The sequence below is a fragment of the Macaca nemestrina genome, chromosome 20, assembly GCF_043159975.1.
Source record: "Macaca nemestrina isolate mMacNem1 chromosome 20, mMacNem.hap1, whole genome shotgun sequence".
In the NCBI taxonomy this organism is placed as follows: Eukaryota; Metazoa; Chordata; class Mammalia; order Primates; family Cercopithecidae; genus Macaca; species Macaca nemestrina.
The window spans coordinates 12,802,595-12,821,404 of NC_092144.1; the positions used below are offsets into that span (position 1 = coordinate 12,802,595).

The following is an 18,810-nucleotide window of genomic DNA, read 5'->3' on the forward strand; positions in this document are numbered from 1 at the left end:
GGCATTGGGGCATAGCAAATGAGAGAAAAAGGAGATTAGAAACATGGAAGAAGGATTGCTGACAGGTGGGGAAAATCCTGCTTGGGCCTAGGAATCTTGGAATTCTAGTATGGACAATCAATGAGACCTTGTGATTGTGTTCTCCTTGGCTTATATATTGGAGCAACCGTGATTGAGCTGATCTTTCAGAAGAATGGGTTAACAATGTAGACACCAAAAATAACAGAGATCAAGGGAGCTGAGAGACTTGGCAAGGAAGAGCAGAATATTAACACTTAGGCAGCACCTACTGTGTGCCACATGCTATTCTCAGCACTGGGTCAGAGAAGCCCAAATATGGCCACCCACATAAGTCCATCCATCTATCCACTCTTCCATATGTAAACACATGTAGTGATTACTAAGTGTCAGGCACCATTCTAAACATTAGATATATTAAATCATCTAATCCTCCCAGATAGGAGCTATTAGGATCCCCATCAGGACAGACTGCGAAACTGAAGCACAGAACATTTAAGTGACTTGCCCAATGTCACGCAGTCAGTGACTAGCAAAGCTGGGATTTGAACCCTAGCCACCTAGCTTCAGAATCCATGCTCTCAACTCAACCATGCTGCTTCTCTACAACCATATCAATTGCCAGTGTCTAAACCACAGGTTCTAACTTTCAGAATACAAGAAGGACCAAGAGCTAACCGGTTGACCCAGCCTCTTAGAGAAAATGATAAGTAAACTGCGAAATGGCTTAGCTCCTGCCATAAACGTTGATGAATCTCAGCTGATTCTAAATGAAGCTAGATTTCCAAGTACACAGACTAAAATTAACACCTTGAACTCATTCTTTCAAAATAATTGATTCCTTACAGTAGCATTGTTCATAACAGCAAACAAATGAACAATCCCCCACCCCAAATTGGAAACATCCCAAATGCCCATCACCCAGGAAAATGAATGAATAAATTATTTGAATTATCACAGAATGAAATATTATATAGCAGAGAAAAGCAAAAGACCAACACTTAACGCTCAACAACAGAGACGAATCTTAAAAATATACAGTTGGGGGTTGGGCACAGTGGCTCATGCCTGTAATCCCAGCACTTTGGGAAGCCAAGGCAGGCAGATCACGTGAGGTCAGGAGTTCAAGACCAGTCTGGCCAATATGGCGAAACCCTGTCTCTACTAAAAATACAAAAATTAGCTGGGCATGGTGGCAGGTGCCTGTAATCCCAGCTACTGGGGAGGCTGAGGCAGGAGAATCACTTGAACCCAGGAGGCAGAGGTAGCAGCAAGCCAAGATCGTGCCATTGCACTCCAGCCTGGGCAACAAGAACAAAACTCCGTCTCAAGAAATATATATACATATACAGTTGAGTGGGGGAAAAAGAGTGCAAGTCCCAAAAGATGAAAGAGCTCAGAAGCAAGGAAGGTTAAATTTATATTGTTAAAGCTGGGTACGGTGATGCATACCTATAGTTCCAGCTTCTTGGGAGGCTAAGGCAGGAGGATCGCTTGAGCCTAGGAGGTTGAGACTGTAGTGAGCCATGATCATGCCACTGCAGTCCAGCCTGGGTGACAGAGTGAGACTCTGACTCTAAATAAATAAATAAATAAATACAATTCATTGAGTTGGCTACTTTACAGGATGATTATACATGCCATGTGCGTTCTGGGTACAGAATCTTTTAATCTGCTTACAATTCCTTGGACATAGGACTACTATCCCCATTTTACAGAGGAAAAGACTGAGGCTCCACAACTGTGAGCTGGAGCTGAGATTTGCAGCCAGGGTGGCCTGTTCCCAAGCTCTATATGCTTCCCCCTCCATCCAATATCACCTTCCCTCCTCTTTTCCTCCTTACAGCCTCCACTCCTTGTGTATTAATCAAACAGACACATTCCTATGCAGACGCCACAGCACGCCACAAACACATTTCATTGCAGTGATGGCCAGCATAGCCCTCCCACCCACACACACCATGCCCATCATTCTCAATAAAGAAGATCATAAAGATCATGGAGATAAAAGAACATGACAGACTCTGGAAGATCAGAATCCATGTAACCCCACTGCAGGCCAAGTTTTAAGTCTGCCCCAGAGTCTCACTGAAGACAAATCCATCCACTTTTACAAAAAGGTAACAACATCCAGACTTCGCCCTCCTGCAAATGCTGCCTGTATGAAAATACTTTAAAAATCAGTTTAAAATTACATATATTTTTTTACACATAGGCCTAAAATGAGAACAGAACTTAACAGCGTGAATATTATTTACTGGCAAGTGGGTGACTAAGTTGGGTTTCCCTCATGACTCCAGACAGGGGACTCTTGAATACTGTTATTTGGGGGCTGGGGATGGGAGGCTGCTCATTTCTAACTGCAGGTGCAGCCTGAGCAACAGGCACCTTCAAGGAAGCCTCACGGCTGCTCCCAGTCTGAACGGCAGATAAAGCCATGTCTGACCGAAGCGAGATGTCAAAACTTGATCCGGACTTAACTCAGGCATTTCCCTTCATAGCTGGAATCTCTCTTGTATTAGCTGCCTTAAAGACGGCTTCTAAAAGCTGCATTCATTCCAATAAAGAGTCTTGGCTTTTCAGAGGGAATAAGTAACTGACTCTCTCCCTTTCTTGGTCAATGGCACCATCTCTTGCACCACTCTTCTCTCTCAGGTGTTAAGAACTCACCATTAGGGGGATCAGCGTCCCAGTTCGCCCAGGACTGTGAGTTTCCGGAGATGCTAAACCCAGGATAGTCCCAGGCAACCCTGGCTGAAGGGTCACCCCACTCAGCTAAGAACTGAGGCCCAGTGGTTTTTGAAACCCAAGTTGCTGTGCCCTCCCTCGCCAGGAATGTTCCTTGTTTTTCCTATTTTTTTAGGGAGTAAGGAGAAGGAAGACCAAAGTTTGGAAGGGGAGGGGAGGTACCTAAATTCTAACCCAAAAGTTGAGCGGAGTTCTTCTGTTGAGTTTGCAGTGGACACCTGGGGTGGCCATGCTGGGCTGGACTCTCGACCGGCCCCAAAGGAAGAGACAGGGTGTGGAAGAGGTGAAAAGGGAAGCTAATTATATACTTTAAAACTCCCTCACCTTGTCACCCACAGAGGGAGGGAGGGACCAAAGGAGGAAAGAGAATTAATTTTATCTTAGACCCAAGGGAATAGAAAAATGGGTCAAGTGGCCATGAATTTTTTTTTCCTCTGAAAGCTTCCAGAGAGAACGGAGAATGCAAAATGTCCAAAGGTGGCTTTAAAGAGTGCCACACTCAGGTTAATCAATGCACACTGGCCAGTTGGTGGTGGTGGTGGGGGGAGGGGTGGCGCTTCCCTCGCATTCCTACCCAGAAAGCCTCATTTCTAGCCAAAGTTTCCAAAAAAAGAACACTGGAAACAAAATGACTCCCTGGTATTACGGCTCTTGCATTTTGGGGTTTTTCTCTATGCTGGAGACTGTGCTGGCCATTTTTCACGCACGACCCCATTTAATCTCCTGAGAGCCCTCCAAGGGAGATGCTACTAGAAGGAATATCCTCATCATGCATGTCAAGAAACTGAGGCTCTGGTGCCCAAGATAACATGGCTGGTGAATAATATGAACCTAGGCCAGTCTGACCCAGAGTCTGGAGTGTTTTCCCTCTCCTCTCTGCCCTCTTTCAGGGCAGGCACCATCCGGCCCTTTTCTCAGGAGCTGAGCTGGCATTCTCGGAAATGCGTTACTGCACGGCTCTTAGGCTCTGATCATCTCTGGATGGCGTCCACCTTCCCAGCGGTGCTTTTTATTGCTGAGAAAGTGTATGTGTGTGCTTGCTACTGGGGGGGAAACAGGGAGGGGGTAACACAAACCCTACGCACCCAACAGATACCTCCCACTCCAAGTCCCCGAAAAAAGACTTCATTCTCAAGGGGCCACTGCATCCAATCTACTCAAGCACTAACATTTCAGAAACCTCCACTGGTCTGACCATCTCATGGACAGTCTCTCAAACCCCTGCACCTAAAACCCACCAAAATCCTAAAACGTTGGCACAAGGGTAGATCAGATGTTGTACGATTTAGTTAATGGATGAAGACAGGCACTTTTTCTCATTCACTCAGCAAACGTTTATGGGGTGCCTGCTTTGTCCCGCACACTGGGGTTGCAGTGGTGAAGAACAGGGTAAAGATCACGGGTCTCACAGCCTCAGAGCTTGACTTTTTCCTGGGAAATGGTAGAACTACCAGGGAGGGGTGGAACCCCATCCAAGAGACCCCCTTCTCTCTCTCTCTCTAGTGCAGGCACATAGCTTTGAATGACATCCTTAATCTTTCTTATTTCTCTGACTGGGATTTAACACTACTACTTCCACTCCTTTCCATAGATTCCCATCCCTAATCCTAAGCCATCGAGGCCAGATATGCTTTGGAGTTCAGAACCCAGGGCTTTTAGAGGCATCGCAAAGTCGGGAATGTAAAATGGTACAACCACTTAGGAAAACAGTTTGAGAGCCTTTTATAAACTTAAACATACACCTACCACACAACTCAGCAATCTCACTCCTGGGTTAATTTACCCAAGAGAAATGAAATGTATGAAATGAAATGTTCCCACTAAAACCCGTACGCCAATGTTTATAGCAGCTCTATTCATAATCATCGAAACTGGAAGCATCCCAATGTCCTTCGGCTGGGAAGCAAACTCTGGTCCATCCATATCATGGAATCCTGCTCAACACCAAAAAGGAAGGCGCTACTGTCACAGGCAACAGCATGAATGAATCTCAAAGTCTGAGTAAAAGAAGCCACACTCAAAAGGCTACATACTGTGAGATTCTATTTCTACGACCTTCGGTAAAAGGCAAAGCTGTAGGGATGGAGAACAGATCAGAGCTTGAAGGGGCTGGGGAAGTGGGGTGCTGACTCAAGCGGGACACTGTGGGGGTTGACAAAACTGTTCCATATCTTGATTTGGGTGGTGGCTACAACTACATCCATTTGTCAAAACTTGCAGACCAGTATGTCAAAAGGGTGAATTTTGCTACAAATAAATTATACCTCAATTAACTTTTTTTTTTTTTTTTTTTTTGAGACAGAGTCTCACTCTGTTGACCAGGCTGGAGTGCAATGGTGCGATCTTGGCTCACTGCAACCTCTGCCTCCCAGGTTCAAGCGATTCTCCTGCCTCAGCCTCCTGAGTAGCTGGGATTATAGACGCACACCACCACACCTGGCTAATTTTTATATTTTTAGTAGAGACAGGGTTTCACCATGTTGGCCAGGCTGGTCTCAAACTCCTGACCTCCTGATCCACTGGCCTCAGCCTCCCAAAGGGCTGGGATTATAGGCGTGAACCATCAGACCTGGCCCCTATAAACCTGATTTTTAAGGAAAAGAAAAATGATAACAAAATGTCTCTATGATCTAACCTGGATACTCCAATCCTAGCCCATGAACTTGCTGCATGGGGAATCCTAGAAGCTAAGTTAGAAAAGTGGAATCCCAGACCCCACCCAAACCCTGCTGGACCAGAAACATCCTGTTAACAAGACGATCTCCATGCATCTGAAAGTTTGACAGGACTACAATGCAGACCTAACAGTCAGGAGCTGAAGCAGCACCTCATCATCAAGCACATCTAACATTTCTCCTGCAAAACATACTCAAATGCACACCAAGTGGAATGAATGAAAACTGTAAATTAAGACTTCAAACTGAAGTCAGTTCAGGTTAGGTTTTATCTCTATATGAGTTTGTCTTTTGGTTTTTGGAGCTTTTTGGATTGGAGAATTGTGGATGAGAAATTGCACCCTTTTTGAAAATCTCCCAGTGGAAAAACCATGCTAAATTTTACTTTGCAGAATTTTGCTCCTCTGGAAATACCAGCCAAGCCGGTCTAGTGCAAAGATCATGCAAGTGACACCATCCTGCCCCCTACAACAGTACCTTCTAGAACATTCTATCTCTCAGGACAGACCAAGAGTCTGATAACCTGCTCCCATGTATCCCAGCACTTCTCATGCAGAAAGTTTCTCTTTAGAGAGCTTTTCTTTAAAAAAAAAAAAAAAAGAGAGAGAGAGGAGTGCCAATCAGCCAATGTCCACAGATGTCAAAGTGATGTCACCTGATGTCAATGTGACTTTAGGTGTCTTGTTAAGATTTCTGCAAACCGGATGAAAAGCTGGAATTCTACGTGTAATTCAGGAGACTGTGCGTGATAAAACACAGACCTGCTTCCAGTGTTCCTGCAATGGCCTGAGTTTCTACATCATATTCAGTGGCAGATTTGGTGGCACACGGAGGGCTGGAAAGATGACATTCACCTTGGCACCTGGTAGAAGGAGTGAGTGGCATTAAGTGCAGAGGGAACTCTAAGAAGGTTGACAGATGCTCCTTTTTGAGTTGACAGATCTGAGCTCTTCAGCAATCATCAGAGACCCTCATGGCCCTATTTGAATCACAATTCCAATCAATGAAAACATGAAACCAAGGTATGTGGTCAAGACGGCTTGCTGCCTGGCATGAGAAAAACACAGTAACGTAAATCTGAACATCAAAGACTTCCATTTGAGTTTTCTCACTTAGGAAAAGGGGAAAAATGAAATAAATGAGGATTCTTAATTCTCATTGATGGCTTCAAGTTTGACCCACTGAGGGATGAAAGAGGAAGCAATCATAGTGACAAATTGCCCTGAGTGTGGAGAAAGCAAGATTGCATCCTTCACCAGTGTACCATGCCGGAATTTGCATTCGGAAGTACCACTCTTAGGCCCTGTGAGCATATAGCCAAGTTCATGGATCATTCACTCACTTCTCTTCCACAAGACAGGGAGGAACCTGCTTTCCATATCGACCTGCAACCCTTAGTCAACACCATTTCCAAATACGCATCTCACGACACACGCATCAAAAAGTAGCAGGGATGATTTCACTCCTATCCAAGAGAACTGTGGAAAAAAAATAATAAAAGACACAAGAATGCTCCCAATGACACAAACAGAAAAGACACAAATGCCCATCAACAGTAGAATGGATAGACTGTGGCAGAGTCACACACACGGATGTGAGCGAAAGAAGACAGCGGCAAAAGAACGTACTGTGTGACTCCATTTACATGATGTTTCAAACACGCAAAATGAATCTTAGAAGTCAGGTGAGCAGTACCCTTGTTGGGGAAGCGACTAGGAGGCGGTATGGGGAAGGGGACTTCCAGGGCACTGATCAGGACCTGGCTGCTGGATGCGTGGGTGTGTTCATTTTGTAAAAATCTACGAATCTGAATATATGTACTTGCCTGTACGTATATTACTTTATTCTGGAAGTTCAGAATAAGTACCTACACACATTTTTTTTTTTCACTCTCAGGATATGCTTAAACGTCTTTTTTCACGGTAGAAATATTTGGATAAAAAAGTAAAATGTTCTGCCCTGGTATCGTGACTCTGACATTCCACATGGTGTTTCTCTTTACACTGGCCTGAATTCTTTTATTCACTACCTCCCCCTCCAGGTCTCTGTCCATCCCCTCTCATCTCCAGTCCTCCCACCCACCCCCGCCACCGCCCTCCACTCCATCCAGGACAGAGAAAGCTCAGTCCTGGACGCCCCAGCTCGATGACAGATTGTGGGGTGGGCAGTTTTCCCTTCCAGAGTAGGGCTGTATAATGTGTTTGTTACCTCGGGCCAAAGAGAACAAAAACAATGTGCAGAGAACAAAATGCACAAACTCATCATAAGAGCAAGAAAGCCCTGGGCGAGCTGGCCAAAGAACAGATGAAGCGGCAAGCAAAACTCGCAATTCACCTGCCTCCCTCTCCCACGATTCCCCCTTCCGGGGGCGCTGCAATCCCCTGCTCCCCCTACAGCCCTCCAATCTGCAGGATTCAGGCTGGACAGAGGTAAGCTGAGGACACAGCAGAAGGGCTCCCCACCTCCTTCCTTTCCTCTTAGAAGTCTCCAAATCCAGGCTCCAGAAGGCGATCTAAAGCCATTTTCAATGAGGAAACCTGTGAGCCGAGCAAAGCCCTCTCACTCGTGCACCCTGCCCTCCTGCAAGGCACTCCCACCCCTCACTCTGTTGATGGCCAGAGCAATCACACCACCCCTGAGCACTTCAGTGGGCCTGGGATGGGGAGGAATTGCCAATCTTAAGAACCAGGCTCTTCAACCAGGCTGAAACTTAGGAAGCAAAGACCTGGCCCCTGCCTTGGGCACCAACGGAGATGGCATCGTAGTTAGAGGTATGCTTCCCTCAAAAGCGCCTCTGCTGAACTTCTTAATTTTCCCCACCCTCAAAGTAGACCACTCACACACTCCAAAACCTCAGTGCCCTCTGTTGCAATCCCAGCACCCAGGGTCCAAGAGCCAGGCTCAAATTTGAACTCCCCTGAAGTGAGTCCCCCTACCACCCGCCATGCTCCTCAAACAGCAACCCCCGGGGACCACACAGGGCCCAGCCCCGTTGAGTCCGTAACTGCAAAAACACACACAAAAGGGATGGGGGACTCATCCCAGAGCCCCAGGGATCCATTCAGCCCGTTCATTTTTACACGGAGGGCAGTGGGTTGGAACCGAACGGAGAAGCGGCACATCTGGGCATGGCATGGTGGCCAGCGAGCCTGGGCAGCAGGGTGTGTCCCCCCTCCTGGAATCTGGGTCATGCTTAGATAACTGCTAGAAAGCCCGACTAATTACCCACCCTTGCCTGCCTACATCTCAATAGATGTTAAGCCCTCCTCAAGGTTTATTTCAAGCAGGCAGGGATTTAAAGAAACACAGAAGATCTGCATTTTGATAGCATCTCCACAGACGAAAATGTGGACTTCACCTTTTTCCTCTGGATCTTTGATTTAAAAAAAAAAAAAATTTAAAGGCATTTACCTACCTAAGATGTCCACATGGGTGTTGATTCTCCTGGTGTTCCCTCTCGGCTACTTGGGGTAGGAAAAGCTGGACATGGTGGTCTAGAATGGACCCACCACCTCATTTGCTCTTGCTCTTTCTTATTGAAAGTGTCCAGACCAGGTCTCCCCAGGCCAGGGGCCCAGATAAAGCAAATGGGCTTTCTCTACACCCCCAAAGATGATGAGCTTCCCCAATCAGCTGTTAAAGGCAATGGGACCTACACACATGAGGGAGACATAAGCGGCCCCCAGCCCATCACTACCCGCTCCAGATCGGACCAGCGGCCCACCCTGGGGTATTCACTCCGGCCAGCGCTGGCTTCTCAGTGTGAAGGCCACATGGACTCCCTCTTGCTCTTAGCCCTGGGAGCCCCCAAGCGCCCTGCCCTAAAAGTGCGGCGGCCCCCACCTTGGGGAAAGCAGGAGCGGAGAGGCTGTCCAGCTTCCCCTGCGTGGACTCCAGTGAGGGACGGCCAAGAAAACCCAACCAAGGCCCCCATAGTTCCCCTGCCCTGGCCAGAAGCGCCCAGGCCCGAGCCCGCTCCAAGCTCATTCCGTAGAACTCCGAACCCTCCGGACCTGGCTCGAAAGGCCCCTGCACGACCCCAGGCCCCAGATCTCATTCTAGAGTCGGTCCACTCTCCGCTGCCCCCCGCGAGTCCCCCACAAACCCATTCCCAAGCCTCCAGGATAGCTCAACCCAGCTCGAGGTGGAGAGATTCTTTCACACTCCTCCCGGGGCCCCCTCTCCCAGCCCCTGGAAGACCCCCTCCTCCTCCCCACCTCCCATCAACCCCCGGGTCTCTCTCAGCCTGGAAGAGGGGAGGCGGAGGGAGGAGGGGGAGGCGCAGCCGCTGCCGGGGTTCGGGCAAAAGGATATGGCCATTCGGTGATCTTTTTGGCGTATTTTCTCACCACGTTGTCTTCGCTGAAGAGGAAGAGAGACCGGTTAACCGTGAGGCAGTTCTGTCGGACGGGGATGGGGTTGTAGAGTGCCATGGTCCGCGCTCTCTGCGCCATTGACTGCTTGTACATCCTTTGCGCCCCGGGCTGCCCGCCCTGCCGGCTGCCCCCGGCTCCTCGCCCGCCTCCGGCGCCCACGACCACCCCGGCGGCTGCCCCGGAGCCTCCTCCCCCGTAGCGGGCCGGCATCTCGTCTCCGAAGCGGGCCATTCTGCAAAGAGCAAAGGGCTCCGGGTTACGCTGCGGCGAACGATGCGGAAGACGCCGCCGCCGCCGCCGCCGCTGATGCTGAGGCTGCCGGGGCTGGGAGCGCGGCGGCTGGAGCTACGACTGCGGAGACGCTCCACGGCCCAGCCCATCGGGCGGCGGCGGCTCGGCGCCTCGGGTCGGGGGCTCAGAAGGCGGCTGCCCGGGCCGAGCCGGGGATAGCAGCTCGGGACATCTTCCTGGCTGACCCCGGAGAAGGAGGGGCGGGAGGAGGGTGCGGGGGCGGGGCGCGGGGGCCCGGGGAGGAGGGGGGAGGGGAGAGAGAAGCGAGGCAAAAAATAACCGAGGAAGGAATCCAGGCAATCCCCAGTCCACCCACTCCGGAAAAAAAAAAAAAAAAAAAAAGACAGTTAAAAAAAAAAAAAACACCCAACGCACACCCCCTTTAAGAAGCGAACGGTTTGCAAAGGACGCCCCCCCGGGACGCAGTGGAAGCTTCAAATTCCTCCGAGGTCCAGGTCAGGCTGGCATCTTGCAAAAGGAGTGCGCTCGGCCCATTAAAAAAAAATATATATATTTATTTATTTAAAAATAAAGAAAGAAAAAACCCAGGTCTTTGCTGGGTGGGGAGGGCAGCAAAAAAAAAAAAAAAAAAAAAAAAAAAAAAAAAAAAAAAAAAAAAAAATTTAACTCCCCTTCTGTTTTGCTGGAGTTCCTAGACCTTAAAAATGCTGAAAGATCGGTAGCTCCAAAAATAAAATAAATAAAAATAAAGAAGATGAAAGGGAAGGGTAAGAGGGGGGAGGGGGAGTAAGACGCTCCAGAGGATTCCTAAGGAGTCTTCACACCGCAGGGTCCAGGTTTAAGAAAAAAAAAAAAATTCTTCCTGAATCACCAGCGGCTGCCTCTTCTGCTCCCGGAGGAAGTGTGTGTGTGTGTGTGTGTGTGCGCACAGCGTTTCGCTCAATGGTGCCTCATCTTGGGGTTAAATTGCAGCAGTGAAATCCTGAAAATTCCCAACAGGGGGAAAAGAGAGAGAGAGAGAGAGGTATGCGCCCTCCGCTTAGCCACTCAATCGCTGCCCCTGGATGCTGCAATGCCCCTCCACCCTCCAAATCCCTCCACCTCCTCCTTCTCTAGGTTTTGCTAAAATAAGACTGGTGTGGAGGGTTGCGGGTAGAAGAAGGTAAAGAGGGAAGAAAAAAAAAATGGGCGCAAAGGTCTGAACCACTGGCCAGCAAGCGGAAAAGGGGAGCAGTTGATGAGTTTAACAGCAGAAGGACCCACCCAGAGTGTCGACACATGAGGGCCCGCGACCAATCGTGGAGGCGCGGGGGGACCGGGCTCAGCGGAGTTTGTGGGGGAGAGAGGGGAGCGCCGCATGCTTGGGAGGCAGGAAGGGGGAATTGGGGTGCTTCCTCCTCCCCTGGGAGGAAAGCCTGTTTTCCACCCGGTTCCATTTCGGTTGCAGACAACCGGACGCTCCCCAGCATCTTGCAAGGAGAAGGCAGGATGGAGGCAGGAAAAAAAAACTTAAAAGACAGAAAAGAGAAGGGGATTTGTGTCTAGAGGTGCGATTCGTCAGTCTCTAAACAAATTTGCTCTGGTTAGCAAAAGACCATTTTTGAAAGCGGAGAGAGTGGTTTGGGGTTACTTCTGTGAACGTTTCAAATCACAGAGACTCCTGCAAGTTGGAATTAAGGGTTTATTCTACCTTGGAGACCCCAGAGGTGACAAGTCTGAACTCCTGGGAGGAAATAATTAACCAGGTCCTAGTTGGCTGGATAGGGGTTCTGGGTAGTATAGTTTGCTTGGTACCTCACGTGTCTCCAGAACCACTGTGATTAGTTCCCATTCTGCTTTTTCATGTGGTGAAATTCAATAAGCACACAGAAAAATGCATAAAACATAAAGGTAACGGGGTTAAGAAATTAAACTGAAATGAACACTCATGAAACCAAGTCTAGGGGTAGAAATGGAACATCACCACCTCTGCAGAACCCCCTTCTCCAACACGCTTACACAGCCCCTTATTCCAGCAATAATTTCTACCTGACTTTATGGTATTCATATCTTCCTTTAAAAATAAAAAAAGTTTGACTACCTTATTATGCATTCCTAACCAATACAATTTTACTTTGCTTCTTTTGGGCTTTTATATAAATGGAATAATCATATAGTATGTATTCTACAGTTTCTTGTTTCTTTGCTTCAACATTATGTCTTTAAGATTCATCTGGCAGGGCACGGTGTCTACATCTGTAATCCCAGCACTTTGGGAGGCAGAGGCATATGAGGATTGCTTGATGCCAGGGGTTTGAAACAAGCCTGGGCAATATAACAAGACCCTGTCTCTCCAAAAGCCTTTTTAAAAATAAAAATTAACCATCCATGGTGATGGGAACCTGTAGACCCAGCTACTTAGGAGGCTGAGATGGGAAGATCCCTTGAGTCCAGGAGATCTGAGGTTGCAGTGAACCAAGATCAAACCGCTGCCCTCCAGGCTGGGCAACAAAGTGAGACTCTGTCAAACACACACACACACACACACACACACACACACACACACACGATTCATACATCCTAATCTGTTAGAAAAATTCACCTGTTTGTTGTCACACGTGGCTGTGAGTTATTCACTTTCACTGCTGTATAGTATTTCATCGAGAGAATATCCATCATCTTGTTGATGGGAATCTGTTTTGGTTTTTTTTTTTCCAGTTGGGGCTATTAAACATTACTGCCTCAAATACCTTTGGTGCAGATAAGAATGCATGTCTCTAGGAATAGCCTTAGGTGTGGAATTTCTGGATCCACAGGGTATTCATGTCTTCGAGCTTATAAGATGTCACCAAACTGTCTTCCAAATTGAACGTACCAAGAAACATTGAATTTTCATGGAGCTTGTATAGGCAGAAAGGCGAAACAGAGAGGAAGGGGGAAAGGATGAAAAAGGCAAATATTCTTTCAAGCCTTAGCTAGTTGAATCCTAGTTAATTCCCTTCCCCCCTCGCCCCCACACGCACACATATCAGTATTCAGGTTCTTTTGGAACACTCTGGAAAGATGATATGTCTTTATATAAAGTCCCTGTTCTGTGCCAATGCACCAACTTTTACACATTGCCCCATAACACTTACAAGATTTTCTAACTTGTCAAGATATGGATGAAATGATTAAACCAAGAGTGACTGGAATTGCAAGGAGATAGAATTGTGTGGGATTCAGGGAGAAGGAGGGGCTGTGAAGGTGCTCACCAAATATCAGTGGTTTTTGTACTTCACATTGCTTCAGATATCAAAGGTGAACAGCAACTAATATGAAACAAGAGGCAAGCCCACGTGCTCAGATGTTAAGAGCCAGTCATACGAGAGGGCTGCACTGTCCGAGTTGAACTTACAACTTGTTTTGATGGACCTCTCTGAGAAGATTATTCAGTTTTAGAGCAGGAGCACTACCTGCATAGATCTGTGAAGACCCCAGAGTTTTTCAGGAAAGAGTGACAGCTCCCTGATGGAGTTCCTGCCCGGGTAAAGTTTCCACTGAGTCTTCGCAGCAGCCCCATGGAAGAGATGCAAACACTGAGGGTGAGAGAGACTTAAAAACTTGCCCAAGGTCACTAATGTGGATCTGAAACCATTTCGGACTCTTGCATTCTGTTGGACAGAGGGGAATTTGGTACAACCATTTTGGAAAACTGTTGGCCGGGTGCGGTGGCTCACATCTGTAATCCTAGTATTTTGGGGGGCAGAGGAAGGAGGATCACTGGAGCCCAGGAGTTTGACAGCAGCCTGGGCAACATAGTGAGACCCTGCCTCTACAGAAGGAAGGAAGGAAGGAAGGAAGGAAGGAAGGAAGGAGGGAGGGAGGGAGGGAGGGAGGGAGGGAGGGAAGGAAGGGGAGGGAGGGGGGAAGGAGGGGGGGAAAGAGGGAGGGGGGAGGAAGGGGGGAAGGAGGGAGGGGGGAAGGAGGGAGGGGGGAAGGAGGGAGGGGGGAAGGAGGGAGGGGGGAAGGAGGGAGGGGGAAGGGAGGGGGGAGGGAAAAAGAAAGAAAGAAAGAAAGAAAGAAAGAAAGAAAGAAAGAAAGAAAGAAAGAAAGAAAGAAAAGAAATATATTAGTTGAGCATGGTGGTGCATGCCTGTAGTCCCAGCTACTGAGGAGGCCAAAGTGGGAGGATTGTGTGAGGTCAGGAGGTTAGGCTGCAATGAGCCAAGATCATACACACCAGTCTGGGAGACAGCCAAGTCTCAAAAAACAAACAACAACAACAACAACAACAAAACCCACATAAAAAGAAAACTTTTTGGTCATTTCCATCAACATGGCCATTTGAACATCCGATGACCCAACAATGTCACTCCTGGGTATATTTCCAGGAGGAATGAGGATATATGGATGTATGCACTAGAATGTGCGGCACTATTCATACTTGCTAAAAGTTGGAAATTTCCCAAATACCATAATGGATAAATACACTGTAGAACATGGAGCTTTATGCAGCAATAAGAAAGGACAATATGGAGCTACACACGGGTGCATGGACGAATTTTATAAACTCCATACTGAACCAAAGAAGCCAGACACAGAGTAGAACATGGTGTATAATTCCTGTTATATAAAGTTTTTTTTAAAAAATGGTGCGCACCTGCAGTCCCAGCTATCCTGATTCCCAGCTACTCTGGAGGCCAAGGCAAGGAGGATGGCTTGAGCCCAGGAATTCGAGGCTTGCAGTGAGCTACGTGATCTGTGCTCCAGCCTGGGTGACAGAGCGAGACCCAATCTCTTCTTTTAAAAAATTAAATAAATAAATAAATAAATAATAACATTCAAAAATGGGCAACACTGATCGCCTTTAGAAGTCAAAGGAGTAGTCACTTTGAGGGTAAAGGGATACCTTCTGGAAGCATCTCCGTCTGGGTGATAGTGGCATGGGTGTGCTCGCTTTGTAAGTTTTGTTCATTTTGTACCTTTTCACTGAGCTACACGCGATTGATGTGTGCAGTTTTGTGTGTGCTACATACTTTCATAAAAAATATTTGTAGACTGGGCATGGTGGCTGAAGCCTATAATCCCAGCACTTTGGGAGGCCAAGGTGAGTGGATCACCTGAGACCAGGAGTTCGAGACCAGCCTGGCCAACATGGTAAAACCCTGACTCAACTAAAAATACAAAAATTAGCCGAGCGTGGTGGTGCATGCCTGTAATCCCAGCTACTCGGGAGGCTGAGGCAAGAGAATCGCTGGAATCTGGGAGGCGGAGGTTGCAGTGAGCTGAGATCATACCACTGCACTCCAGCCTGGGAGACAGAGCGAGACTCCATCTCAAAAACAAACAAACAAACAAACAAATTCATGATGCTCCTGAAATACAGCCCATGCAGCACCACTTGTCATGGTGATTTGTGATCATTCTCTCTGCACACTTTGACCATGAAGCCCCTATACAACAAAATCAGGCATCTTTACTGGAGGACAACGAACAGTCCTCCAGGATGCCCCCAAACCGTGCCTAGACAGCAGAGAAGCCGGCTGCGTGCAGAACCGCCTGCAAAGTGTTGTAAACATTCATATTCGTGAGCCATCCCCCACTCTCTCTTATTTATTCAGCATTTCCCTGGGGTATAGCCAGTGTTGGCAACCACGGCTCTGGAAGGGGGCAAACTCACCATCTCTTTCTTGGCATTCTCTAGGGTTATCAATGGAGGTGCTGTTGGCTTTTTCGGTGCAACGTTTGTTGCTCTTTAGGGCTGTTCTGTGCATTGCGGATTGTTTAGCCTTCTTGGCAAATGCCCATTAAATGTCAGTAGCATCCCTAGTCATGTGATAACCAGACATACCCATATACATTTCCAAATGCCTCCTCTCACCTGCCATCAAGGTGACAGAAGAGTCTACACTTTCCTCTCACCAAATGGCACTTCCAAAGTTTGCCTGACTACAAAGTTTGGAATGCTGGGGTTCCCCTCTCCTTCCTAGGAATCTTCTCAAGTCCTTCAACCCCCAATTGCTCAATAACTCTTTTCCAGAAAGAACTCAACTCATTTACTATAAAGTGTGGCAGGGCTCCATGTGCATTATCTTTATAGATTCACTTTGCAGAGATAACATTTCTGTAGCCAAAGGAATGAATCTCTAATACCGGAATCTTACCTATCACCTAGCAAATGGGAATGGATGGGCAAGAAATCATCACAGCCCCCTCAAATGACTACAGTAGGTAGTTCCCAGACCCCCACTAATACAAATTACTAATGTTGACCAGGTAGAGAGATTTAGAATGTTATTAGCATTGCGGACAGAAGCAGTTTAACAGCAGGCAGCCAGAAACCAGCCCCAACCATTGGTTCTAATCTTTAACACCTCTACCAGCTGGAGGTTTAATTTATCAATCAGCAGCAGCATTACCATACCGGCTTTGAGAATGTTATTCAATTGAACAGGGCTAGCATCTTTGAAATAAATGCCCCAAATAAATAACGGCAAATCGCATTCATCTGACTGCTAAAACAATTATCAGCAAATCTAGTCACGTTGAGTTGCAAAAATGGATTGGCCAAAAGACATTTGGTCTCTGCCTTCTGGTCCGGATACCCGTGGGGAATGAGTATCAAGATCTTTGGGAGGTGGAGGATAAAAATGACAAAGCCAAATTTGATCATCCAGATGTCTGCAGGTCATGATGTAGGCACCCAAGAGTGAATTCAGAGATGGAATGTGGCTGTCACTTTGGGCATGACATTGCACAGTAGCATGTGCCCTGCAAGCTTCCAAAAGCGAATGAGGCAAAGACTAATTCTGGACATAGACCTGGGTTCAAATCCTAGCTCTTGAAATTCTTAGTAGTGTGCATTTGGAAAGGTGCTTCCCCTCTCTCGACTTCAGCTTCCTCAATAACATGAAGACAAGACTCCTTCCCCTACAGATTCCTGTAGGGATGAATTAAGATCAAGCAGAGGCCAGGTGTGGTGGCTCATGACCATAATCCCGGCACTTTGGGAGGCTGAGGTGGGTGCATCGCTTGAGCCTAGGAGTTTGAGACCAGCCTGGGCAGCATGGTGAAACCCCATATCTACTAAAAAATACAAAAATTATCCGGGCATGGTAGCACATGCCTGTAGTCCCAGCTACTCAGCTACTCAGGAGGCTGAGGTGGGAGGATCACCTGAGCCTGGAAGGTTGAGGCTGCAGTGAGCTGTGATCATGTCACTGCATTCTAGCCTAGGTGATGGGGTGAGACCCTGTCTCAAAAAGAAAATAAACAAACAAAAATCAAGCAGATAAGCCCTCAGCATAATGACTAGCATACATATTATTTCTTTATTTTTTTTTTTTGAGACGGAGTCTTGCTCTGTCGCCCAGGCTAGAGTGCAGTGGCGGGATCTCGGCTCACTGCAAGCTCCGCCTCCCGGGTTTACGCCATTCCCTGCCTCAGCCTTCTGAGTAGCTGGGACTACAGGCGCCCGCCACCACGCCCAGCTAATTTTTTTTGTATTTTTAGTAGAGACGGGGTTTCACCGTGTTAGCCAGGATGGTCTCGATCTCCTGACCTCATGATCCGCCCGCCTCAGCCTCCCAAAGTGCTGGGATTACAGGCGTGAGCCACCGCGCCCGGCCTGCATACATATTATATAAGCAGTCAAGAATTAGTAGTAAGTAGATTTTTTAAAAATCACCAGAGTCAATCTTCCAGACCTGAAATCTGTGAATATCACTGACCAAGACTGATTAAATATTACATTATTTTTCATTTCTTAAATAAACATTTTATTTTGGCATAATTTTAGATTTACAGAAAGTTTGAAAACATAGTGCCAGAGAGTTAACATTATACCCTTCACCCAGCTTCCTCTAATATTAACTTTTTTTTTTTTTTGAGACAGGCTCTCACTCTGTTGTAGAGGCTGGAGTGCAGTGGCACAATCACGGCTCACTGCAGTCTCGACCTTCTGGGTTCAAGCGATCTTCCCACTTCAGCCTCCTGAGTAGCTGAGTAGCTGAGACTACAGGCATGTGCTACCATGCCCCAATAATTTTTGTATTTTTAGTGGATATGGGGTTTCACTATATTGCCCAGGCTGGTCTAGAACTTCTGGGCTCAAGCAATGCACCCACCTCGCCCTCCCAAAGTGCCGGGATTATGGTCATGAACCATCATACCTGGCCTCTGCTTGATCTTAATTCATGCCTACAGCAATCTGTAGGGTAAGAAGGCTTGTCTTCATCCCTAGTAGCTGAGACCACAGGCACAAAACACCACATCAAACTAATTTTTAAATTTTTTGTAGAGACAGGGTCTCACTCTGTTGTCCAGGCAGGTCTCAAACTCCTGGGCTCAAGCAGTCGTTCCACCTTGGCCTCCCAAAGTGTTGGGATTACAGGTGGGAGCCACTGTGCCCAGCCTCATTCTGTCTCCTGAGTCTCCTCTGATCTGTTTCTTTGTTCCTCACAACCTTAATAATGTCTAGGAGCACTGATCAAGTACTTTGTAGAATGTCCCTCACCTTGGGTTTGTCCGTTTTCATGGTTAGACTGGAATAATGGATTTGAGAGAAGACCATTGCACAGGGGTGCAATGCCGTTCTCTTTGCTTCAGATCAGGGTATACGCTAGTTACATGACTTATCATTAGTGATGTTAACTTCGATCCCTTGGTTAAGGTGGTGTCTGCCAGGTTTCTCCACCATCAAGCTACTATTTTTCCCATTCCCTACTCTACCCTCTGGAACAGTCACTAAGACCTACCCACATGAAGTTAAGGAAGAGGGA

General features: G+C 47.4%; 1 protein-coding gene across 10 annotated transcripts in view; it reads right to left on the minus strand.

The window, feature by feature from the left end:
• LOC105499905 (calcium voltage-gated channel subunit alpha1 A) overlaps nucleotides 1-18,810 on the minus strand; it is a 433,831-nt gene that overhangs the window by 300,729 nt on the left and 114,292 nt on the right. For 9 of the 10 annotated variants that reach the window (XM_071087269.1, XM_071087268.1, XM_071087271.1 and 6 more), the window contains exon 3: nucleotides 9,756-10,049. In XM_071087269.1, the coding sequence (XP_070943370.1) occupies nucleotides 9,756-10,049 (294 nt within the window). Of the gene's footprint in view, nucleotides 1-9,755; nucleotides 10,340-18,810 lie in introns of those variants that run through there. The other variant, XM_011710610.3, reaches the window with a different exon arrangement.